Raw genomic sequence first — 19,015 nt, forward strand, 5'->3', positions numbered from 1 at the left:
AAACTAATTTGACCAACTTATAAACTTAAATAAACACCCCCTAATTAAAGTCCATATCTTAAAACTCTATAAATAAAATAGTAACACCCAAAGTGGAGTACTTATATTTTTTTACTAGAGAAATACACAAAGAAACAAAATGAAAAGATCAAGGCGAGTCGGAGAAGAGTCCTAATTCTGGTAAACTTTATATATTCCTTCTCCCCCCGATCTACCAAACTATACTACTACTATTTCACTCAACCCGTAAAAAATTTCCCAGCTGTTTACACCCACGGCCACACTTCATCTTCATTCTCTGCTTCTCATTTTTTTCTTTTCACCGACAGATCTTCAATTCACACTTTCCCTTTTTCAATTCTTGGGTTTCCCATTTCCATTCCACAAATCATACACTGCACTTTTATTGCAGTGTATGTGTACCATCCATTTTGCCATTTGCAAGTGATTAATTTAATTGTGTGGGTATGATGGAGTAGTGAAGTTTAGGGTTTAAAGATTTTTTTTTTTTTTGGTTCTTGATTTGGGTGGTTTATTTGTGGGGGGTTTAATGGCTTCAGAGATTGTGGGTAGTAGTCAGAGCTGGAAAGATGTGTATAAAGGGATGTCATCTGATAATATTAAAGGATTAGTTCTTGCACTGTCTTCAAGTATCTTTATTGGTGCTAGCTTCATTGTTAAGAAAAAGGGGTTAAAGAAAGCTGGTGCTTCTGGTGTCAGGGCTGGTAAGAATTATTCGTTTTTTGAAAAGTGAAGTACTTTGTTTTATGTTTAATTTACTAGTGTGTTTAGTTTGTATGTGCTGATGTGTTAAGTTGATCTCATGAATGATTAGCATTGTTGGTATAGATGTAATGGTGTTCTTTTTGCTGAGATCTTGAGGTATCATGTAGATGTGGCAAGTATAGTGACATTTTCAGATTTTGTTATCAAGTACTGTAATAGAATGGGCCCGAATTGAGAATGGGCATAGTTATCAAGTATGGGGAGATCATAACCAACGGTCATATTTAGCGGGTGTTTATGGATATATTGGTAGATCAGAAGAGTGTTGAAGTGTAATGCGGTATGAGGATTGTAAGCATACGTGAGTCCTGAATTTGACTGATGAAGTCCTGGATGTGGCTGTAAGTGTCATTTGCCTAGCTAAATATTGACTTTGCTAAATCAAACTAATCAGCTGGAAGTTAAAACATAACCAAGCGTATTTTAAGTAATTTAACTTTAGATGGGTCATATGCTAGTAAGATAGTTAAAGTGAAAAAGTGCCATTTTTTAACTAAGTGACAAGAGCCACTATTTGGATGCTTTTGGGAGGGGGGGGGGGGGGGTATACAGGCAGAGACTGTTTTGTTCGAGGCCCATTTTGTAGACGGATATTTCTCTCTGGACTTTGCCTTGTGTTGGAAATCGTTCAGAGTTGTACACTAGTACCTAATTCTTCATTTAGTTCTAGGTTCTAGCAAGAAACCTATTTGCGAAGCATTAATCCTAATAAAAGTTGTTGCTTTGTGGTTTCTAGGCACCAAAGTACTGAGAGTTTACTCGATGATTCAACTATGGCATTGAGGAATGATGTTAACCTCTTCGGATAACAGCATCTTTGCTACTCTGGCCGTGATTCTCATTGTATTTTTCTGTACTATGCTGTTAGGTCTTGGTTGTCATTAAAGATGAAACGGTAGGAGAAATCTCATTGTTACAAATGAAAAACTTAATGATGTTTTAAAGATTCGTGGATGCAGTCTAGCCTGATGTGGATGGTCTGATCCATATGTAAAATACTGCTGATATTCCTTGCATTTGTTTGATTTTACTACAAAAGTTTCTTGGTGCCAGTGGTACAACATTTGTTTGAATGATTGTATATTACCTTTCTTCTTCGAGTCATAATAGTGGAACGCTTAGTGTTAAATAGTCTTTAACTTGTGATTTAAAAGTTTTGACATGTGATGTTCATTCTTTCATTTGCCAGTCAATAGTTTTTCCAGATTTATATGTTTCTATTAAAGAAGGGTTGTGTTAGGTTAACTGCTAGCGTTGAAATGATATAAGAATCTAAGATATGATTTATATGTTTCCAGATTTATGATTTAAAAGCTGTTTACCCAATTTGGTTTACAATTCACAATGCTGTTATATTCATTTTTTGTGACTTGACATTGATATATTTTACAGGAGTTGGAGGATACTCATATCTTTTTGAGCCACTCTGGTGGGTGGGCATGATAACAAGTGAGTTATGGACTACTATTCTTGCATGTGATATATTACCTCAGTGCAGTTATGGTCCTTCTAACCCCCCCCCCCCCCCCCCCCCCCTCTTAAGATTAGAAAGAGTGGAACAAGCCCCTTTTGCCACAAGCTTGGGATTGCCGTTTTCCTTCAAGTTGCATATTCATTACAATTAAGAGACATTATATGTTTTTTTTTTGGAGTTCAGTGGACCAAAATCTGGTGGGCCTGGGTGTTGGTTACCGTTTTACTTGCTGTGTTCTCATGGTTGTTTTAGCCTTTAAGGCATGACCTTAATTTATAAAGATGCTTTTAGTTGTCTGTATAGAAGTCCTTTATGTGGGAACTCCATGGCTTCTCTTTACTTGGTCATCGGTCAAAACTCTTTTGAAAATGATTAATTAGAAGTGCCATTTATATGCTCATGATGTGTAATTGACTAATTGCAAGGTGTGCTCCCCTTCCCATCTACTTGGTTAATTTCTAGCTGAGCTAGTTTTAGTTAATGGCTTTCTCACTAAACTGAATTTTGGACTCAGGTTAAAAAGTGTGACTGTATCCATTCTTCCCAAAAAAAAAAAAAAAAAAAAAAAAAAGAGGAAGAGGGAAAAAAAAAGAAAAAAAACCAAGGAAAACTATAGTAGAAAGTTAGGTTTTCATCATGTGTTCGTTGCACCTTGTTTCCCATTGTTTTTTATGCTTTGTTAAAGATATTTTGTGGAGCTGTGAAAATTGTTGCACATTTATCCTGTCTAGCGTGCAAATGTTGTTCTTCTTTTGATATTTTTTAGTTGTTCGTTTTTCTCTTCATCTTATCTGAACTGTGTTTAATCCTGTTGAAGATAGGCTTCTAACATTTAGCTGCTATTCCAACAGTGATTGTTGGAGAGGTTGCTAATTTTGCGGCTTATGCATTTGCCCCTGCCATTCTGGTGACTCCTCTTGGTGCTCTCAGTATTATAATAAGGTATTGTGTAATTTTCATAGCTAGTTCAAATTTTGACTTTTATAATCTTGAGTATTGATGATGTCGTAAATTGCAGTGCTGTCCTTGCACACATTATTTTGCGGGAGAGGCTACATACCTTTGGAATTTTAGGTTGTGCTTTGTGTGTTGTTGGTTCCATCACAATTGTGTTGCATGCTCCACAAGAACGTGAGATTGAATCTGTGACAGAAGTGTGGGATCTTGCTACTGAGCCAGGTAGTCTCTTGTTTCATATGGTTTATGATGTTAGCTGCTTGTTTTTTCTTTAAACTAATCTCCTAAGTGATTCTCCTGCAGCTTTTCTCTTCTATGCCGCTTTGGTGGTAACAACTTCCCTAGTTCTTATATTTCACTATCTTCCACAATATGGGCAGACACACATTATGTTTTATATTGGAGTTTGCTCGCTAGTAGGTTCTTTATCGGTATGTGACTGTAACTATCTGATTTTGTCCTATCTGAATAATGTTCCTTTTGAGTTTTCCGATTTCCACGTGTGTATTTTCTAATAGAAATTTCAGCTGTGGTATAACAGGTTATGAGTGTCAAAGCAATTGGCATTGCTTTGAAGTTGACATTATCAGGAATGAATCAGTTAATATATCCACAGACTTGGGCGTTTACTATGATTGTCATTGTCTGTATTATCACCCAAATGAATTACTTAAATAAGGTGAGAGTTGTTATCTTTTTATCTCCTTGTTTCTCGCCAAAATTCTTCCAGTACTTCTGCATGCTGCAGTCCCTACTTGCTCTTGGAACATATAGTTACGTGTGGGAGAAGAGGGTGGGGTCAGACATTATTGGTTCATTGCTGAAATGAATATAAGCAATTAGAGTGCTAATCTGTTTCGTTTTCATAAAGGAAAATATCACCCCTCTGCTGTAATAAGAAATCATTTCACAACTCTATATGATTTATGACTTATCAACATTGTACTTTATGATTGTTTCCTTAGTTAACTTTGCACCTTATAATTGTTTTTTAAGTATTAGCTCAAAGTTAGATGTACTTTTACCTTCTTTAGGAATGTCTTGTGATCTAAGAATGATAATATAGGTTAGGATTGTGCTCACTTTGGATTGAGATCTTACTTTTATGATGAAGCTTGGGCTAAAGGCAAACTATCGAAGGAAAATGAGCAAGTCAATTACTTCTACATTTAACGTGAAATTCAAATGTCAAAATTCATAATAAGAAATAAGTGCAACAACAACAACAAATCCAGTATAATCCCACCATGTGGGGTCTGGGGAGGGTAGAGTGTACGCAGACCTAACCCCCACCTTGAAAGGTAGGGCGGCTGTTTCCGAAAGACCCTCGGCTCAAGAGAGGAGAACAAGAGAGAAAAACAAGACAAAAGGTTAGATAGGATCAAGCATATCGAAAACAATATGAAAGCAAGGAATAACAAAAGCGAGAAAGTCATGGTAGAACAGTCCGAAAAGAAAGGAGCATTAACTACTATAGATAACTAAGGCCACCAAAGTACAACGGCCCAACAAATATAAGCAGCAATCAAATGCACAAATCAAATGGCAATAAACAAATGAGCAAAACTACAACTACTAAGGTGAAAGGATTGGCCACCTAGCCTTCTATCCTAATCTGAGTCCTCCACAACCTCTTATCTAAGGTCATGTCCTCGGTGAGCTGACACTGTGCCATATCCTGTCTAATCACCTCTCCCCAATACTTCTTTGGCCTCCCTTTGCCTCTCTTGAAACCGTCCATAGCCAACCTCTCACACCTCCGCACTGGGGCATCTGTGTCTCTCCTCTTCACATGCCCAAACCATCTCAGCCTCGCTTCCCGCATCTTGTCTTCCACCGATGCCACTCCCACCTTGTCTCGGATATCTTCATTCCTAATTCTATCCCTCCTAGTGTGCCCACACATCCACCGCAGCATTCGCATTTCCGCGACTTTCATCTTCTGAACGTGAAATTTCTTGACTGGCCAACACTCCGCCCCGTACAATAGGGTCGGTCTAACCACCACTTTGTAGAACTTGCCTTTAAGTTTTGGTGGCACTTTCTTATCACACAACACTCCGGAGGCGAGCCTCCATTTCATCCACCCTGCACCAATACGATGTGAGACATCGTCGTCGATATCCCCATCTCCCTGTATAATAGACCCAAGATACTTGAAACTTTCTTTCTTTTGAATGGCCTGGGTACCAAGCCTCACTTCCTCGTCGGCCTCACGCGGTAGGCCACTGAACTTGCACTCCAAGTATTCTGTCTTGGTCCTACTCAATTTAAATCCTTTAGACTCCAACGTCTGTCTCCAGCTTATCGTTAACTCCGTTGCGAGTCTCGTCAATCAGGACTATGTCATCCGCGAACAACAAACACCAAGGCACCTCACCTTGTATTTGTCGCGTCAATTCATCCATCACCAGGGCGAATAGAAACGGGCTAAGCGCTGATCCCTGATGCAACCCCATCATAACAGGGAAGTGCTCCGAGTCTCCTCCTACCGTCCTTACCCTGGTCTTAGCTCCATCATACATGTCCTTTATCGCTCTAATGTACACCACAGGTACGCCTTTAGCCTCCAAGCATCTCCATAGGACCTCTCTTGGCACTTTATCGTAGGCCTTTTCCAGGTCAATGAATACCATGTACAAGTCCCTCTTCCTCTCCCTATACTGCTCCACCAATCTCCTTACAATATGAATGGCTTCTGTAGTCGAGCGCCCCGACATGAATCCAAACTGGTTCTCTGAAATAGACACACCTCTCCTCACCCTCATTTCCACCACCCTTTCCCACACTTTCATAGTGTGACTTAGCAGCTTGATACCTCTATAGTTGTTGCAGCTTTGAATGCCTCCCTTGTTTTTGTACACGGGAATCATTGTACTCCACCTCCATTCTTCCGGCATCTTCGCTGTCTTGAAAATGACATTAAACAACCCTAATAAGAAATAAGTGCAAAGACAGAAATATACAATACAATGAGGGTGCCTCAATAATCTTATTAGAGAATAGATATTCATGTTAGTTCATATGCATTGGCTTGTACACTGATGCATGAGTTATACCGAAAACCAGTAAATTGTAGCGCACTTCAAATATTTGCTTTCGAGAAGGATAATCAATTGTGCAAACATCAAATCTATTTATTTGATGCTTAAATTCAACATTAACTCAAACATGAACAGAGTTTAGTAAGGGTAGAGTTTAGGTTTTTTGGTATATCAGCTAGTGCATTAGGATCAGATTCAACTATGCTTCCACACATGAAGCAATCATCTTCCCCAAAATAAAGCAACATTGAAGCTATTGATTGTTCACATGCAAATGATATTTACCCTTTTGTCATCTGTGATATTCCTCACCCTCCTCTTTTGGTGAATTGTCAATGCAGGCCCTTGACACATTCAATACAGCTGTTGTCTCACCGATATACTATGTCATGTTTACTTCTTTAACAATTTTGGCCAGTGTCATCATGTTCAAGGTAACTCCTCTCAGTCGTGCACGCTGCAAAATATAAGTAACATATTAAGTTTCTCCTGCTTGTCCTGGTTGTTTCATTATGAATTGGTTTTCTGTTCTGGCCAATCTATTACTCTGAAGTACGATATGAATCCTATGCTTTCCTCCAATTGGGAGTCTTAAAATATGGTCAAGTTTTCTAATTCGTTATTTTTGAGAAACTATACACCTGGATTAAGCATTGCGATTAACATACCCAATTGGCAAACCATTTATCAGATTATCTGGTATTCCATATGTTGAATGCAGGAGGCCGATGCATTTTTCTAGTGCTTGAGGCCCTGAGCAATTGGCTTGCTTTTGTTTTTAAATTTAGAATCCTTATTTAATTCTCGGGATATGCTTCAAATTTCCTTATTCTTCTCATTGCTTGTGTGAACAGGATTGGGACAGGCAAAATCCAACACAAATAGTAACAGAATTGTGTGGGTTTGTGACCATTCTTTCTGGGACTTTCCTTCTTCACAAAACCAAAGACATGGTTGATGGTAAGCTATTCAGTGTTTCTTTGAATTTTAAGTTGGTATTCTTGTACAGGTTAGTAGTTTCTAAGTAACAGACTCTCAATTATGGAATCCAATACAGGTCCCCCGACGCTACCTGTGCGACTCCCCAAGCACACCGATGAGGAGGATGGTTTTGGACAGGAAGGTATTCCTTTGAAGCGGCAAGATTCTTTGAGATCATAGTGTGATATTTGTATTCCTCTTTTTTCTTTTTCCACTCTTTCTTTTCACCCTGGTCGAGGAAATTCCCTCATTTGTTCCTCTTCTTCTTCCAAGAAGAGATCACACACCAATTGTATTCTATTGGACTGTTTTTGTTATATGTCAGTGAGAGTAACAAGGAAGAGCATTTCAACCCGTCCTTAAAGCTATGAAATCTGCAGAAGCTATGCACTTGCAATTGTAGTGCCTATAGTTGATTACACTCAGGCTCAGCCAGCAAGTAATTTACTCAAGGGCAGTGTGCTAGTGTAGAGTTACAATTATACCTGGAAAAGCAACGGCTGTTTTTATCATTCAGCAATCCTTATTGTAAGAAATCAAACGAATTAGCCAAAAAAAGAACATCACAAGAACGCAAACATTTCCACTTTAGCAAGAGCATGCAGACCCATTAGAATGGTCCTCGTTGATCTGGTTATTGCTTTTAAATTGGAGAGGCTAAAATAAGCAAAATAAGGTCCGGACCTCTTTAACCAATTTAATAAAAATGGAACCAAAATGGACTCTAGCATCAAATCTGCTAATAACCAAACTTGCCCAGTTGTGTGTGGACATTTTATACTTGATTTTTTGTTTTTGTGTGGCAGTTAAAGATTCGTGGGTGAAAATCAATACTTCCCTTGAAAGACTATCAAACCAATATTTCAAATATTGAAATTCAATACTGTAAATTCTAAAAGTATATGATACCCAAGACGAGCCTTCTTGTTCCATTTGTCAATACAAGCTGGTTAAAATGAGACAATACAGTCTAACCGAGTTTAGCTTGCCTATAACACAAGTATTTATTTGCTAATGAAATTAATTAAATATTCAGACTTATGACATATTGAGGTTCCATGCCATGATCCCTATGACATATTACCGAAATACATCCATATGCCATTAACAACTTCTAAAATCGGATTTCTATTGGATTTACATATCCATGAACAAAATGAATATCTGATATGATCACTTCAAGCAACGATCCAACTTTCTTGATTGCATTAAAAACTTCCAAAATAACAAGATGTTCTGTTCTCAGATCTTCTGAAATGCAACTCACTTTGGCTCCTGTGCTGCTACAGAGAATAACCAAGATCCGAGGTCTTCTGCCAAGTGAAGCCATTAAACTCTATTTTTTCTGTATTTGCTTTAGCAGACCAGATACAGAAGCACAATGTGTTGACTTGTATTCACATTGCTCACAACAATATTTCAATGCTTCGATGACCTTTACACACCTATCATCACAGGCAAAATAGGCAATAGTCAGTAAAAATATTCCACAATAACTTTGTAATCGGGTTGAGTTAGTAGTTTATAACTCGTCCTCGGGAATCTACAAACTACTGCCTCTAACTCAACAAATAAGCATGCACTTAAACATACTTTAAACTTTAAAAAAGTACTAAGGGATGACATGTGCCTAAGATGGATTCATAGAAGTATTGCAGTGTCTATGGATCTATTAGCTACAATTATAATTATTGAATTAGAGAGGCAGCATGCCCAGATGTAGAGTACAGCAACAACCTTTTAATTCCAAACTAGTTCGGATCTGGGAGCCACCTATATGAATCCTTAATATATATTCTGTTCTAGTTAGACTCTTTTCATTGAAATACTCAGTTTTTTCGGTTTAATAGGTAAATAAAAGGTTCTCAAACACCGGAGGTTCCCTACAATTTTCTTATGATTAAAACAGAGGTTCTCTGCATTTTCTACTAACAAACAAATTTCTAAACCAACTAAAAGGACTACTGACAGATACAGACCTGATGTGTCTAGACGTAGAGTACTGTTAGAAAATTTTCCAGGACCTGCCATAGAAGAAGCATCAGACGATGAAGCAACTAGCATAAGAAATGACATCTATTGTCAGGTTTTGTCAATTAGTTCGCAGACTAGGAACTTGTAGCCACATTATCAATATGTTGTCCTCTATTTCAGTTCACCATCAAGAATATCTGGAGAATGGTACCCGCTAGTATGTTTTGGTGTAGTTGGACAAAAAGAAATTGTAGATGTTTTAATGGTATATCAATTCCAAATTACTCTTGAAGGCTAGGTGTCTTATCAGTCTATTTAGCTGGTGTAAAACTCTCTTTTGTAAATAGCATAGACCCCTTTTTGGATTTTGTAAACTCCCTAGTCCAAATCTCATGTATTGGAGCTAACAAATTCATTCTTGTCACTTTTGCAATTCTGTATCTTCTTGATGTTCCAGCAAATCTATTTACTTCATAAAAACAGACTCTCTTAATTCAATTCAAGAAATGATTTAAAGGAGTACTTCGATCTGAGAATGTGTGTAAAAGATTGTCTATCTCCCTTGATTTCTTGGCAACCAAAGAACAGTGAGAACAAGAAAATATAGGATTCACCATTTTACTGAAAATTGATCAACTGTAGATATCTAGACAGCCTTCATGCCTAACAGATGGAGCTGAACCATCCGCTCACTTCTAACTATCATCTAAGTTAAGTTAATAGTGGGATATATAACAACTAATCTTGCATCGCCTAAGGGTTAGACTGTTTAAGTTGATCCTTTTTAAACTTAATGCTGCACACCTCCTCATACAAAAAAGCGGAAGTTTTTTCATAGCAACTTCTTCCTGATTTTGAACACAACATTCAGTATGTTTCTGAAGTTCCACAGACACACGATTATTGTCCATTTCCGGTAGAAGGGCAGTGGCAGTTCAGCTACAGTATGCAAAGTTAACTTTGCAGGAACCTTATTGATCACACACACAGCTACCTCAAAAGCAACTCTCTCTAGGACTAGAGAACTATGCAAAAACAACTAATATGGCTTTCTTTTTTAATGTTACAAAAAAAAAAAAAAATCCCTCCGTCCCAATTTATGATATACTTTGACTAGACACGAAGTTTAAGAAAGAAAGGAAGACTTGTGGTCTAAAACAAGTCATAGATATTTGTGTGACTCTAAATCATTTCATTAAGGGTAAAAGAGAAAATTTTAAGTTAAATTATCTCTAAATATAGAAATGTATCATTCTTTGTTGGGACAGACTAAATAGGAAAGTGTATCAATTCAGACAAAGGGGAGTATGACTTTTCACCTCTCAATAAGTTTATTTTGCTAGAGCAACAAACAAATATAAGTTTTTCTCTACCTGCTTTCCCAACACCCAAAAAATATCTATATAACAACTACTAAGACCATAATCTCACTTATATAAATCCTCAATATCCATTTTGTTCCATTCCAACCCTCAACAATTTGTCCAAGGCAAATTAGAAGCTCTTCTCTACATTTTCTACTAACATAAAAATCTCTAAAATAAACTAAAAGGTCCCCAATGATATTACTATATACTGGCTTTAAAAAAGCGAAATAGACATTTGAGAATTTGTTTAATGAAGTTGTCAAGAAAAAAAAAAAAAGAAATTCATTTCACAGCCGCTGCAGGGCTTTATAGGTTTATGCATATTGGTACAACCGTTTATTGGAAACAGCCCCTCAACCCCACAAAGTAGGGTAAGGTCAGCACACATACTACCCTACCCAATCCTCACTTGTGGGATCACAGGGAATGTTATTGTTGTTGATATAACAAGTGGCGGAGCCAGAATTTTCATCTGGGGTTCAAATATATGAAGAAGTAAATAAATGAAGAATCCAAGGGAGTTAACATCTGCTATATATACATAATATAATAATTTTAATCCTGTATATACAATGTAATTTTTCATCAATGAGGCTACCTAGCTCCGCCCCCATATACCCATATTCCTGACATACTCATACACCAACTTGAATTTCCAGAACCATAAAAGATGAGCTCCAACCACAATAAGCACTGACATAAGCATAACAATAAGACATCAAAAATAGAAATAAATAAAGGTATTTGACAAGGAAAAAGAGACCTTTGAGAAAGGAAATTGTTCTTGGAAAGACAAGCCTGAATATCACAAGCCTGTTTCTTACATGGCTCTTTACTCGGCTGTGCCATTTCTTCTTTCTTTAATCTCTTTCTGGGGGTTTCAAGAAGTCTTACTTTCTAAAAAGAATCTTCAAAAATGGAAGCATGAAAAGGGGGTATCAGATTCTTGATGTTTCAATTTTCAATGCGTTGAATTGAGTTTCGGGGAAGTGGTGGCCGACTACGCATATATATACGTAAGGCCCTATTCGGGCCTCATTCTAGATTTGTGCTTCCCGTGATTAAAATTGAATGGCCCACTGTTTTTTCTGCCCATTAGGAGTCTTATTAAGCATTTTCTTTACGCGGATTCGCCTTCTTTGGGGTGGTCTTTAATTTTTGTCCCTCAAATTGTTGGTCTTTAATTTTTGTCCTTCGTTTAAAAAAGTGATCGAAAATATTCTGAGATTCTGGATTTGAACCCCCGCTCAGTCAAAAAAATAATAATTTCGCAAGGGAAGGCTTTGGGAAAAATCTGTCTTATGCGGCATAGGTTGCCTTTAAGACATAACTATAAGTCTGCCTTATAAGGCAACCTCTGCCGCATAAGACAGACTTTTCCAAAAACCTTGCCTTGCGATTTTTTTTTATACCTGAGCCGGCGTTCGAACACAGAACCTCAGAATATTCTAGGTGAAGGACAAAAATTAAAGACCAGCAATTTGAGGGACAAAAATTAAAGACCACCCCGAATAAGGGGCATTCCTGCAAATTAGGCCTGTGCACGAATTGGTTCGGTTCGGTTTTGGCCATCATCGAGTTGAAATTTCGAATTTCGACTTTCTAAAATTCTCAACCAAACTCGATCCATTCTAGGTTCAATTTGATTCGTTTTTTATTATTTCGGTTCGGTTACACAAATCGATTTGTTCGGTTTATTCGAAATTTAAACAAGCAACTATTTCATTTCAGTTTTAGAGTAAACATAACAAAAAATAATGAGATCCTAAACTTGCAGCCTTATAACCAAGACATTAACCAAGAAAAAACCATAAACTTGCAAGCATAATAGCATATAAATAGCAAAACAAGAGCTTGACAACTTGTGCAAGCATACAAATCCGCCAACACCACATTACATATACCAAATTAGTCACTAGTGGCATATAAATTCGGTTTGTTCGGATCAGTTCGGTTGATAATTGAAGCAAACCGTAACCGAACCGTTAAACCGTAATATTTTACAATTGCATTTGTAAATCGAAATAGAATTGTATTATCCAAATTAAATTATCCGAATTGTTTCGAATCGATTCAGAAATTCGGATTGAACCGATTTGTGCACAGGCCTACTGTGAATTGCCCCTTATTAAGCTGGTGTTTAGTTGACAAAAAATTCTGTGGATTGTTCTTCATACGAACCGGTCTTTAATTATTGTCCCTCATTTCGTTGGTCTTTAATTTTTGGCGCTACTTTTCATTTAATGAAAATTTGTGGGCTAAAGTACCCTTTTCGCACCAGAGATTTTGGGCATTTTGCACGATTGTCCTTCAAAGGCACTGGTCTTTAATTTTTGTCCCTCAAATTGCTGGTCTTTAATTTTTGTCCTTTGCTTAAAAAGGTGGCCAAAAATACCTTGAGGTTCTGGGTTTGAACCCCCGCTCAGTAAAAATAAATAAATTGCGCAATACATAAGTTCATGTGAAACTATGCCTATTCGCTATGTAGTTACATAGAAACTATGCCGCACACGGCAAAGGTTTCTATGAAACTACATAGAACCTATGCCTATAGGCATAAGTTCATATGAAACTATGCCTATTCGCTATGTAGTTACATAGAAACTGTGCCTGACACGACAAAGGTTTCTATAAAATTACATGGAACCTATGGCTATAGGCACAATTGTGAAATTAAGGCAGAACTTCATTTCCACGAACCTTTGCCGGACAAGGCATAGGTTCCATGTTAACTTCGCCCGAACCTATGCCTTGCGAAATTATTATTATTTTGATTCTGCTGGGGATCGAACCCAATTTTTTGAGCGGATCCCTTCATACTGACTGGTCTTTAATTTTTTCTCCTCAAATCGCTGGTCTTTAATTTTTGTCCCTACTTCTCATTTAATGAAAATTTGTGGGCCAAAGTACCCTTATTCGTTGGTCTAGGAAATTAGATATTCTGGGTTCAATCCCTAGCAAAGTTGGGAAAAAAAAACACTGACATAAGTTATGTAGAAATGAAGTTATCCGACGTAAGTTGTGTAATAACTAATTCGCTCGGCATAAGTTTATAGAAACTTTGCCTTGTCTGGAATAAGGTTTTTAGAAATGAATTTATACCGGATAACTTAATTCCTACAGTACTTATGCCGACAAGGCAAAGTTTCCATGTAACTATTAAAATTTGCCTTGTGAAATAGGTCATAATAAGGGTAGGTTTTTTTTTCTCGATGTCAGCGGTAATTTTCGATCATTTTTTTGTTAGTTAAAGTGCCGAAGAGAAAAAATTAAAGACCACCCCAAAATAGGGGCATTCGTTCGAATTGCCCAAATTATACTACTTATTTTTCTCCCAAACTCTGTTTTTGAATTTCTTTTATTCAACTAACAGACAATTTGCACGGTTTCCCTTCAAAGGCACTGGTCTTTAATTTTTGCCCCTCAAATTGTTGGTCTATAATTTTTAGCCTTCGCTTAAAAAGGTGGCCAATTTGAGGGGCAAAAATTAAAGACCAGTGCCTTTGAAGGGAAATCGTGCAAATTGCCCATTAGTTGAATAAAAGAAATTCAAAAACGGAGTTTGGGAGAAAAATAAGTAGTATAATATTTGGGCAATTCACACGAATGCCCCTATTTTGGGGTGGTCTTTAATTTTTGCTCTTCGACACTTTAAGTAACAAAAAAGTGATAAAAAATTAACCCTTATATTGAAAAATAAAATAAAAAATTCAACCTACCCTTATCTATGATCTAATTTCGCAAGGCAAAGTGTCATAGTTACATAGAAACTTTGCCTTGTCGGCATAAGTACTGTAGGAATTAAGTTATCTGGTATAACTTCATTTTTACAAAACTTATTCCAGACAAGGCACAATTTCTATAAACTTATGCCGAGCGAATTATTTACTAAACAACTTATGTCAGATAACTTCTTTTTGTTAACTGAACTTTTGTATTAATTACCAATTGAATCCTGTACAAAGCCATAGCAGCAGGTGACTCACTCTGCTATCCAAATTGAAACTATGCAAACGCAATAGACCTATGTATTACAAAGCTAGGCTACTAGAATTTAAGTTGGTACATGATATTTCTAATTCTAGGAGATGCTCTGCAACAGCAAACAATGGCTATTTCCCTGGCTAAACTACCCTATTCTCTACATTTGTTCTAAAAAATCCGCTTGTTCCTCTCAATCCAGATACCATAGATGTACTCAGCATACATCAGCTTAAAGATGTGTGCTTGTTGCGTCTTCCCCTTTGCTCTCATAATGATTTCTTGTTGGAATTGAGTCTGGTCAGTTGTTCTTTGCATAGGTACGTGACTCCATTGCAATAGTCTGCTCCATAATAGGGTTGCGAATAAACATTCTTTGAATAAATGATCATGAGACTCGTCATGTGCTTGGCAGAGTGAGAATTTTGGTTCAACGTCTATTCCCCATTTCCTCAGCCTATCAACAGTCAATACTTGCTCGTGTAGCTACAGCCACATAGTGAATTTTGCCTTTGGCCTTGTGATAACGTCCAAATACACTCCTCAAAGAGAAAGTGTACACGGTCGTATGCAATATATTTACCCAACTATGAGTCGGGGTCGATCCCACAGGGAACAATGTGCTAGGCGATTAAGAAAGTAAGGAACTTTCACCAACTACGCTAAAGCCAAACGATAGATAATATTTTGGGTTTTTGAGAAAATTATGACTAATGCGGAAATGTAAAATTACCTAGAAAGCGAGTAAAATGATCAATGGCCACAAGCATGGATAATAGGAGATTACACTCAAGTAACGATCCAATGTATTTCACGATTTTACAACTAAGAACGAGTTTATGTTGATAGATAATGATATCTAAAATCTCATTGAAAGTCTTCCAACCAAATCAATGAATTTCACTCTAAGCTTTTCCAAGCCTTAGAGTGTGATATTAGGTACAATCAATTTAACCTCAAGTAACTATCCTCTTCCGAGCTCAAGTTATTAGATGAGTTTAATGACCCAAATTCTTATTAATTAATCTTTCCCAACCTAGATTTCCTCTTCCAAGCTCAATCTAAGTAAATGGGTGAGTCCTAGGGTTAGCTACTCCCTTTGGAAACATTCAAGAATGAGATTAATTAAATCAACAAAGACCCACTTCAATAGCAATAAAAATCATTCAATACATAAGCAAAACAAGAGTTTCAATCCAAACTTTAATCAAGAATAGTTTCACAATCAAGATTCAAGTAATGGAATAAATACTACACACTTAGATATGCAATACAAAACAAGGAATTGAAGAAAGGATTAAGAAATATCTCATTGAAGTGCTTCCAATCTTCTCCTCCAATATTGTAGAAAAACCCTAGCCTCCAAAACTTGCAAAATGACCAAAGATGTATATGTTTTTCCCTAAGCCTCTCTTTTGTAGCTCCCCCCAATTTTTCCAAGTCCAAAAAATGTCAAAATCTGCCCCCATATTTCTGTTTTTGCAATTCTGCTCGTTTTTGCAAAACTGTCCACTTTTGACAGTTTTGCAAATCTGTCCCGTTTTTTTGCAAAACTGTCCAGTTTTGACAGTTTTGCAAAATGGTCCAGTTTGGCCTCTTTTTGACTTTCTTTTCACTTGGTTTCTTCCGATCACTCATTTCAGCTACTTGGCTTGTTTTGCTCTATTTTGTTCCATTTTGGTCCATTTTGATCCATTTTGCTCTTTTATGCTCTCCGGGCATCTTTTCCTACAAAACAACATAAAAACACAAAAAGTAACAACAAAAGTGCTTAAGGAGTCACAAAAGCTTAAGGAATTAGCGTCGAATATCGCGTAATTTCACGACTCATCACCTTGCATCGTTGCTGAACATAAGTGCCTTCCATGGTACTCTAGGATTGGCACCTAAAAGTGTGTGACATGTCTGTTTGATAAAGCTCTTGCCTGATACGATGTTGCCACGCATGAGTGCTAGTGTAGTCCTTGCTTCAAAGATCTTCCTGACCATCTAACAAGCTTGTTGTGGTACAAGAACATCTTCAAAACATTGTCCTTTAAGGTAGTACTCATGGGTCCATTTGATCCATAATTTATCAGCTTTGCGATTGACATCCCAACAGGTTTTTGTAATTGCTGCCTAGTTCCAGAGTTGTAAATTTGTGAGATTCAGCCTTCCAGTACAGATAGGCGTGCAAACTGTACTCCATGCTACTAAGGCTTTCTTGGTAATGTTATTCTCCCCCGACCATAAATATGATCTATAATATGCATCAATGGTTTTTAATACTTTAGAGGGCAAGATAAAGAGTTGGGCCCAGTAAGATTGAATCCCAAAGAGAACAGTTTGAATCAGCTGCCTTCTTCCTGTATAGGATAACTTCTTGGCTGTCCAAGAAGAGATTCTTGCAACTATTTTATCAATTAGAGGTTGCCATTGCAGTATTGATAGCTTTTTAGTTGATAGAGGAATCCCCAAATATTTGAAGGGTAGGTCTCCATAGGAATAGCCTAGAAACTGTAGCATTTTGTCAATTTCATCTTGCTTTACCCCTCCACAGTAGAGTGAACTCTTACTGATATTTACTTGTAAGCTCGATGCTGATGAAAATTATTGGAAACACTGATGTAAAGCCATGACAGACACTAAGTCTCCCCTAGAGAACATGAGTAAATCATCTGCAAAACATAAGTGTGTTATCTTCAATCTAGCACACTTCGGGTGAAAATGGAATTTTTTGCCTTGAGTTAGCTGATTCAGACTTATACTTAGGTATTCCATGGCTATGGCAAATAGGAAGGGAGACAGGGGGTCCCCTTGCCTTAACCCTCTTGCAGTATCAAATGGTTTTGTTGATTCCCCATTGATCAGTGTGGCATAGTTCACTGTTTTCACACACTCAAGAACCTATTCAATAAATTGTCTAGGGAATCCTAACTCTGTCATCACCTGCTCCAAATATATCCACTCCACAGAATCATAAGCTTTTTGGAGGTCTATTTTAATCATACATCTCGGAGAAATGTGTTTTCTAGAGTAAGCATGTACCAATTCATGAGCAAGTATTATGTTATCTCCAATTTTTCTACCAGGGATAAAGTAGGCCTGAGCATCACTAATGATGCTAGTGATCACCTTTTGTAGTCTAGCAGCTATAATCTTTGAAATCAATTTATACGGCATTGTGCAACAATCAGTTGGTCTGTATTCTTTGGCTGTCAGTAGATTAGTGGTCTTGGGGATTAAGGTTATAGCTGTGCAGTTTATGGCATTATAGAGTTTACCATATGTAAAGAATTCTTTGACTGCCTCTAATACCTCATCTTTCATAATGCTCCACGCCTTCTTGAAAGAAACTGCATTGTAACCATCTATCCCAGGGGATTTATCTTCTCCAATTGAATTGAGGCCTGCTAATATTTCCTGGTCTGTTACATTTGAGCATAAGTCAATTCTTTGATACTGAGTGAGCCTTGAACCAGCTTTCATAACTAGTCTGTTAATAACAGGTAAGTTCTGTGTGGAAGAGCCCATCAACCCCTTGTAGAAGGTGATCATTTCTTGCTTGATCTCATCTGGGGAAGTATATTTAGTACCATCTGAGGCAGTGACTTCTTTGATTTGTTTTCTCTGGCTCCTCTCTTGTACCATGGCTGAGAATTATTTTGTGTTAGAGTCTCCTAATTGTATCCATTTGGCCCGAGACTTTTGCTTCATGATATTCTCTTCTATTCTGGACCATTTTTCAAGTCCTTCTATGACCAGTTTCTCCTGGTCAATAAGGTAGTCTGTGCATTGAGCTTGAAGTTGTTCCTGCACCAGAACCAATTGCTCTCTAGCTCTCTGTACTTTGCTTGATACTGATTTGAACTCTTCAGTATTAAGCTTCTTCAATAGTGGTTTGAGTGCCCTTAACTTAAGCTAAAAAAATTTCATCTTATCTTTACAAAGCTGTTGTTTCCAGATGTCAGTCACCAAAGGCAGAAAACTTGTATGGTCTGCTTAAACATTAAAGAATCTGAAAGGTACCTTAATGTTTCTCTGGGGTGGCTGGATATCCAGTAACATGGGAGAATGATCAGATATGTTTGGCATTGCATACTCAGTGGCAAGGTGACCCAATTACATCATCCAATCATGGTTGCCCAGTGCTCTGTCTAGTCTACTATACATTCTATCGCTGCCCTTTTGTTTGTTTGTCAAGGAGTAATAATCTCCTGTCCATGTCAACTCATTTAGGTGAAGGTCATGAATGCAGTCTGCAAAGTCTTTGATTTCAGCCTGTTGTACTGGATTACCATACAGTCTATCCTGAGGGTGTAACAAGACATTAAAGTCTCCACATAGCATCCAAGGATTTGCCACTCCCTGGGATAAGAAAGTGATACACTCCCACAAACTTCTCCTTAATTCACATGTATTGAAGCCATAGACCACTGTCAGTAGGCAATTGAAATTATCAGTTCTTCCTG

At 37.4% G+C, this 19,015-nt stretch overlaps 2 protein-coding genes across 2 annotated transcripts; one reads left to right on the forward strand and one right to left on the reverse strand.

Annotated features, from left to right (window-relative positions):
• The first annotated feature begins 221 nt into the window (after window positions 1–221).
• LOC132598663 (probable magnesium transporter NIPA4) lies at window positions 222–7,661 on the forward strand. The gene is made up of 9 exons (XM_060311665.1): window positions 222–725; window positions 2,179–2,235; window positions 3,112–3,202; window positions 3,279–3,439; window positions 3,521–3,648; window positions 3,759–3,896; window positions 6,603–6,695; window positions 7,116–7,221; window positions 7,319–7,661. Exons 1-9 carry the CDS (start codon window positions 551–553, stop codon window positions 7,420–7,422), a joined length of 1,053 nt encoding a protein of 350 aa, XP_060167648.1. The 5' UTR covers window positions 222–550; the 3' UTR covers window positions 7,423–7,661.
• Window positions 7,662–8,145: 484 nt separating this feature from the next.
• LOC132598665 (uncharacterized) lies at window positions 8,146–11,642 on the reverse strand. The gene is made up of 2 exons (XM_060311666.1): window positions 11,347–11,642; window positions 8,146–8,687 (listed from the first exon to the last, which is right to left on the reverse strand). Exons 1-2 carry the CDS (start codon window positions 11,430–11,432, stop codon window positions 8,579–8,581), a joined length of 195 nt encoding a protein of 64 aa, XP_060167649.1. The 5' UTR covers window positions 11,433–11,642; the 3' UTR covers window positions 8,146–8,578.
• Window positions 11,643–19,015: the final 7,373 nt, after the last annotated feature.

Source organism: Lycium barbarum, chromosome 6 (assembly GCF_019175385.1).
Source record: "Lycium barbarum isolate Lr01 chromosome 6, ASM1917538v2, whole genome shotgun sequence".
In the NCBI taxonomy this organism is placed as follows: domain Eukaryota; kingdom Viridiplantae; phylum Streptophyta; class Magnoliopsida; order Solanales; family Solanaceae; genus Lycium; species Lycium barbarum.

Excerpts from the sequence above, each read along its gene's own strand:
- LOC132598663 (XM_060311665.1), top strand. The coding sequence starts at position 551 with ATGGCTTCAGAGATTGTGGGTAGTAGTCAGAGCTGGAAAGATGTGTAT. Across the intron at positions 2,236-3,111 it reads GTGGGTGGGCATGATAACAA|TGATTGTTGGAGAGGTTGCT; the intron begins GTGAGTTATGGA and ends CTATTCCAACAG. Across the intron at positions 3,649-3,758 it reads CGCTAGTAGGTTCTTTATCG|GTTATGAGTGTCAAAGCAAT; the intron begins GTATGTGACTGT and ends GTGGTATAACAG.
- LOC132598665 (XM_060311666.1), bottom strand. The coding sequence starts at position 11,432 with ATGGCACAGCCGAGTAAAGAGCCATGTAAGAAACAGGCTTGTGATATT. Across the intron at positions 8,688-11,346 it reads AACAATTTCCTTTCTCAAAG|GTGTGTAAAGGTCATCGAAG; the intron begins GTCTCTTTTTCC and ends CTGTGATGATAG.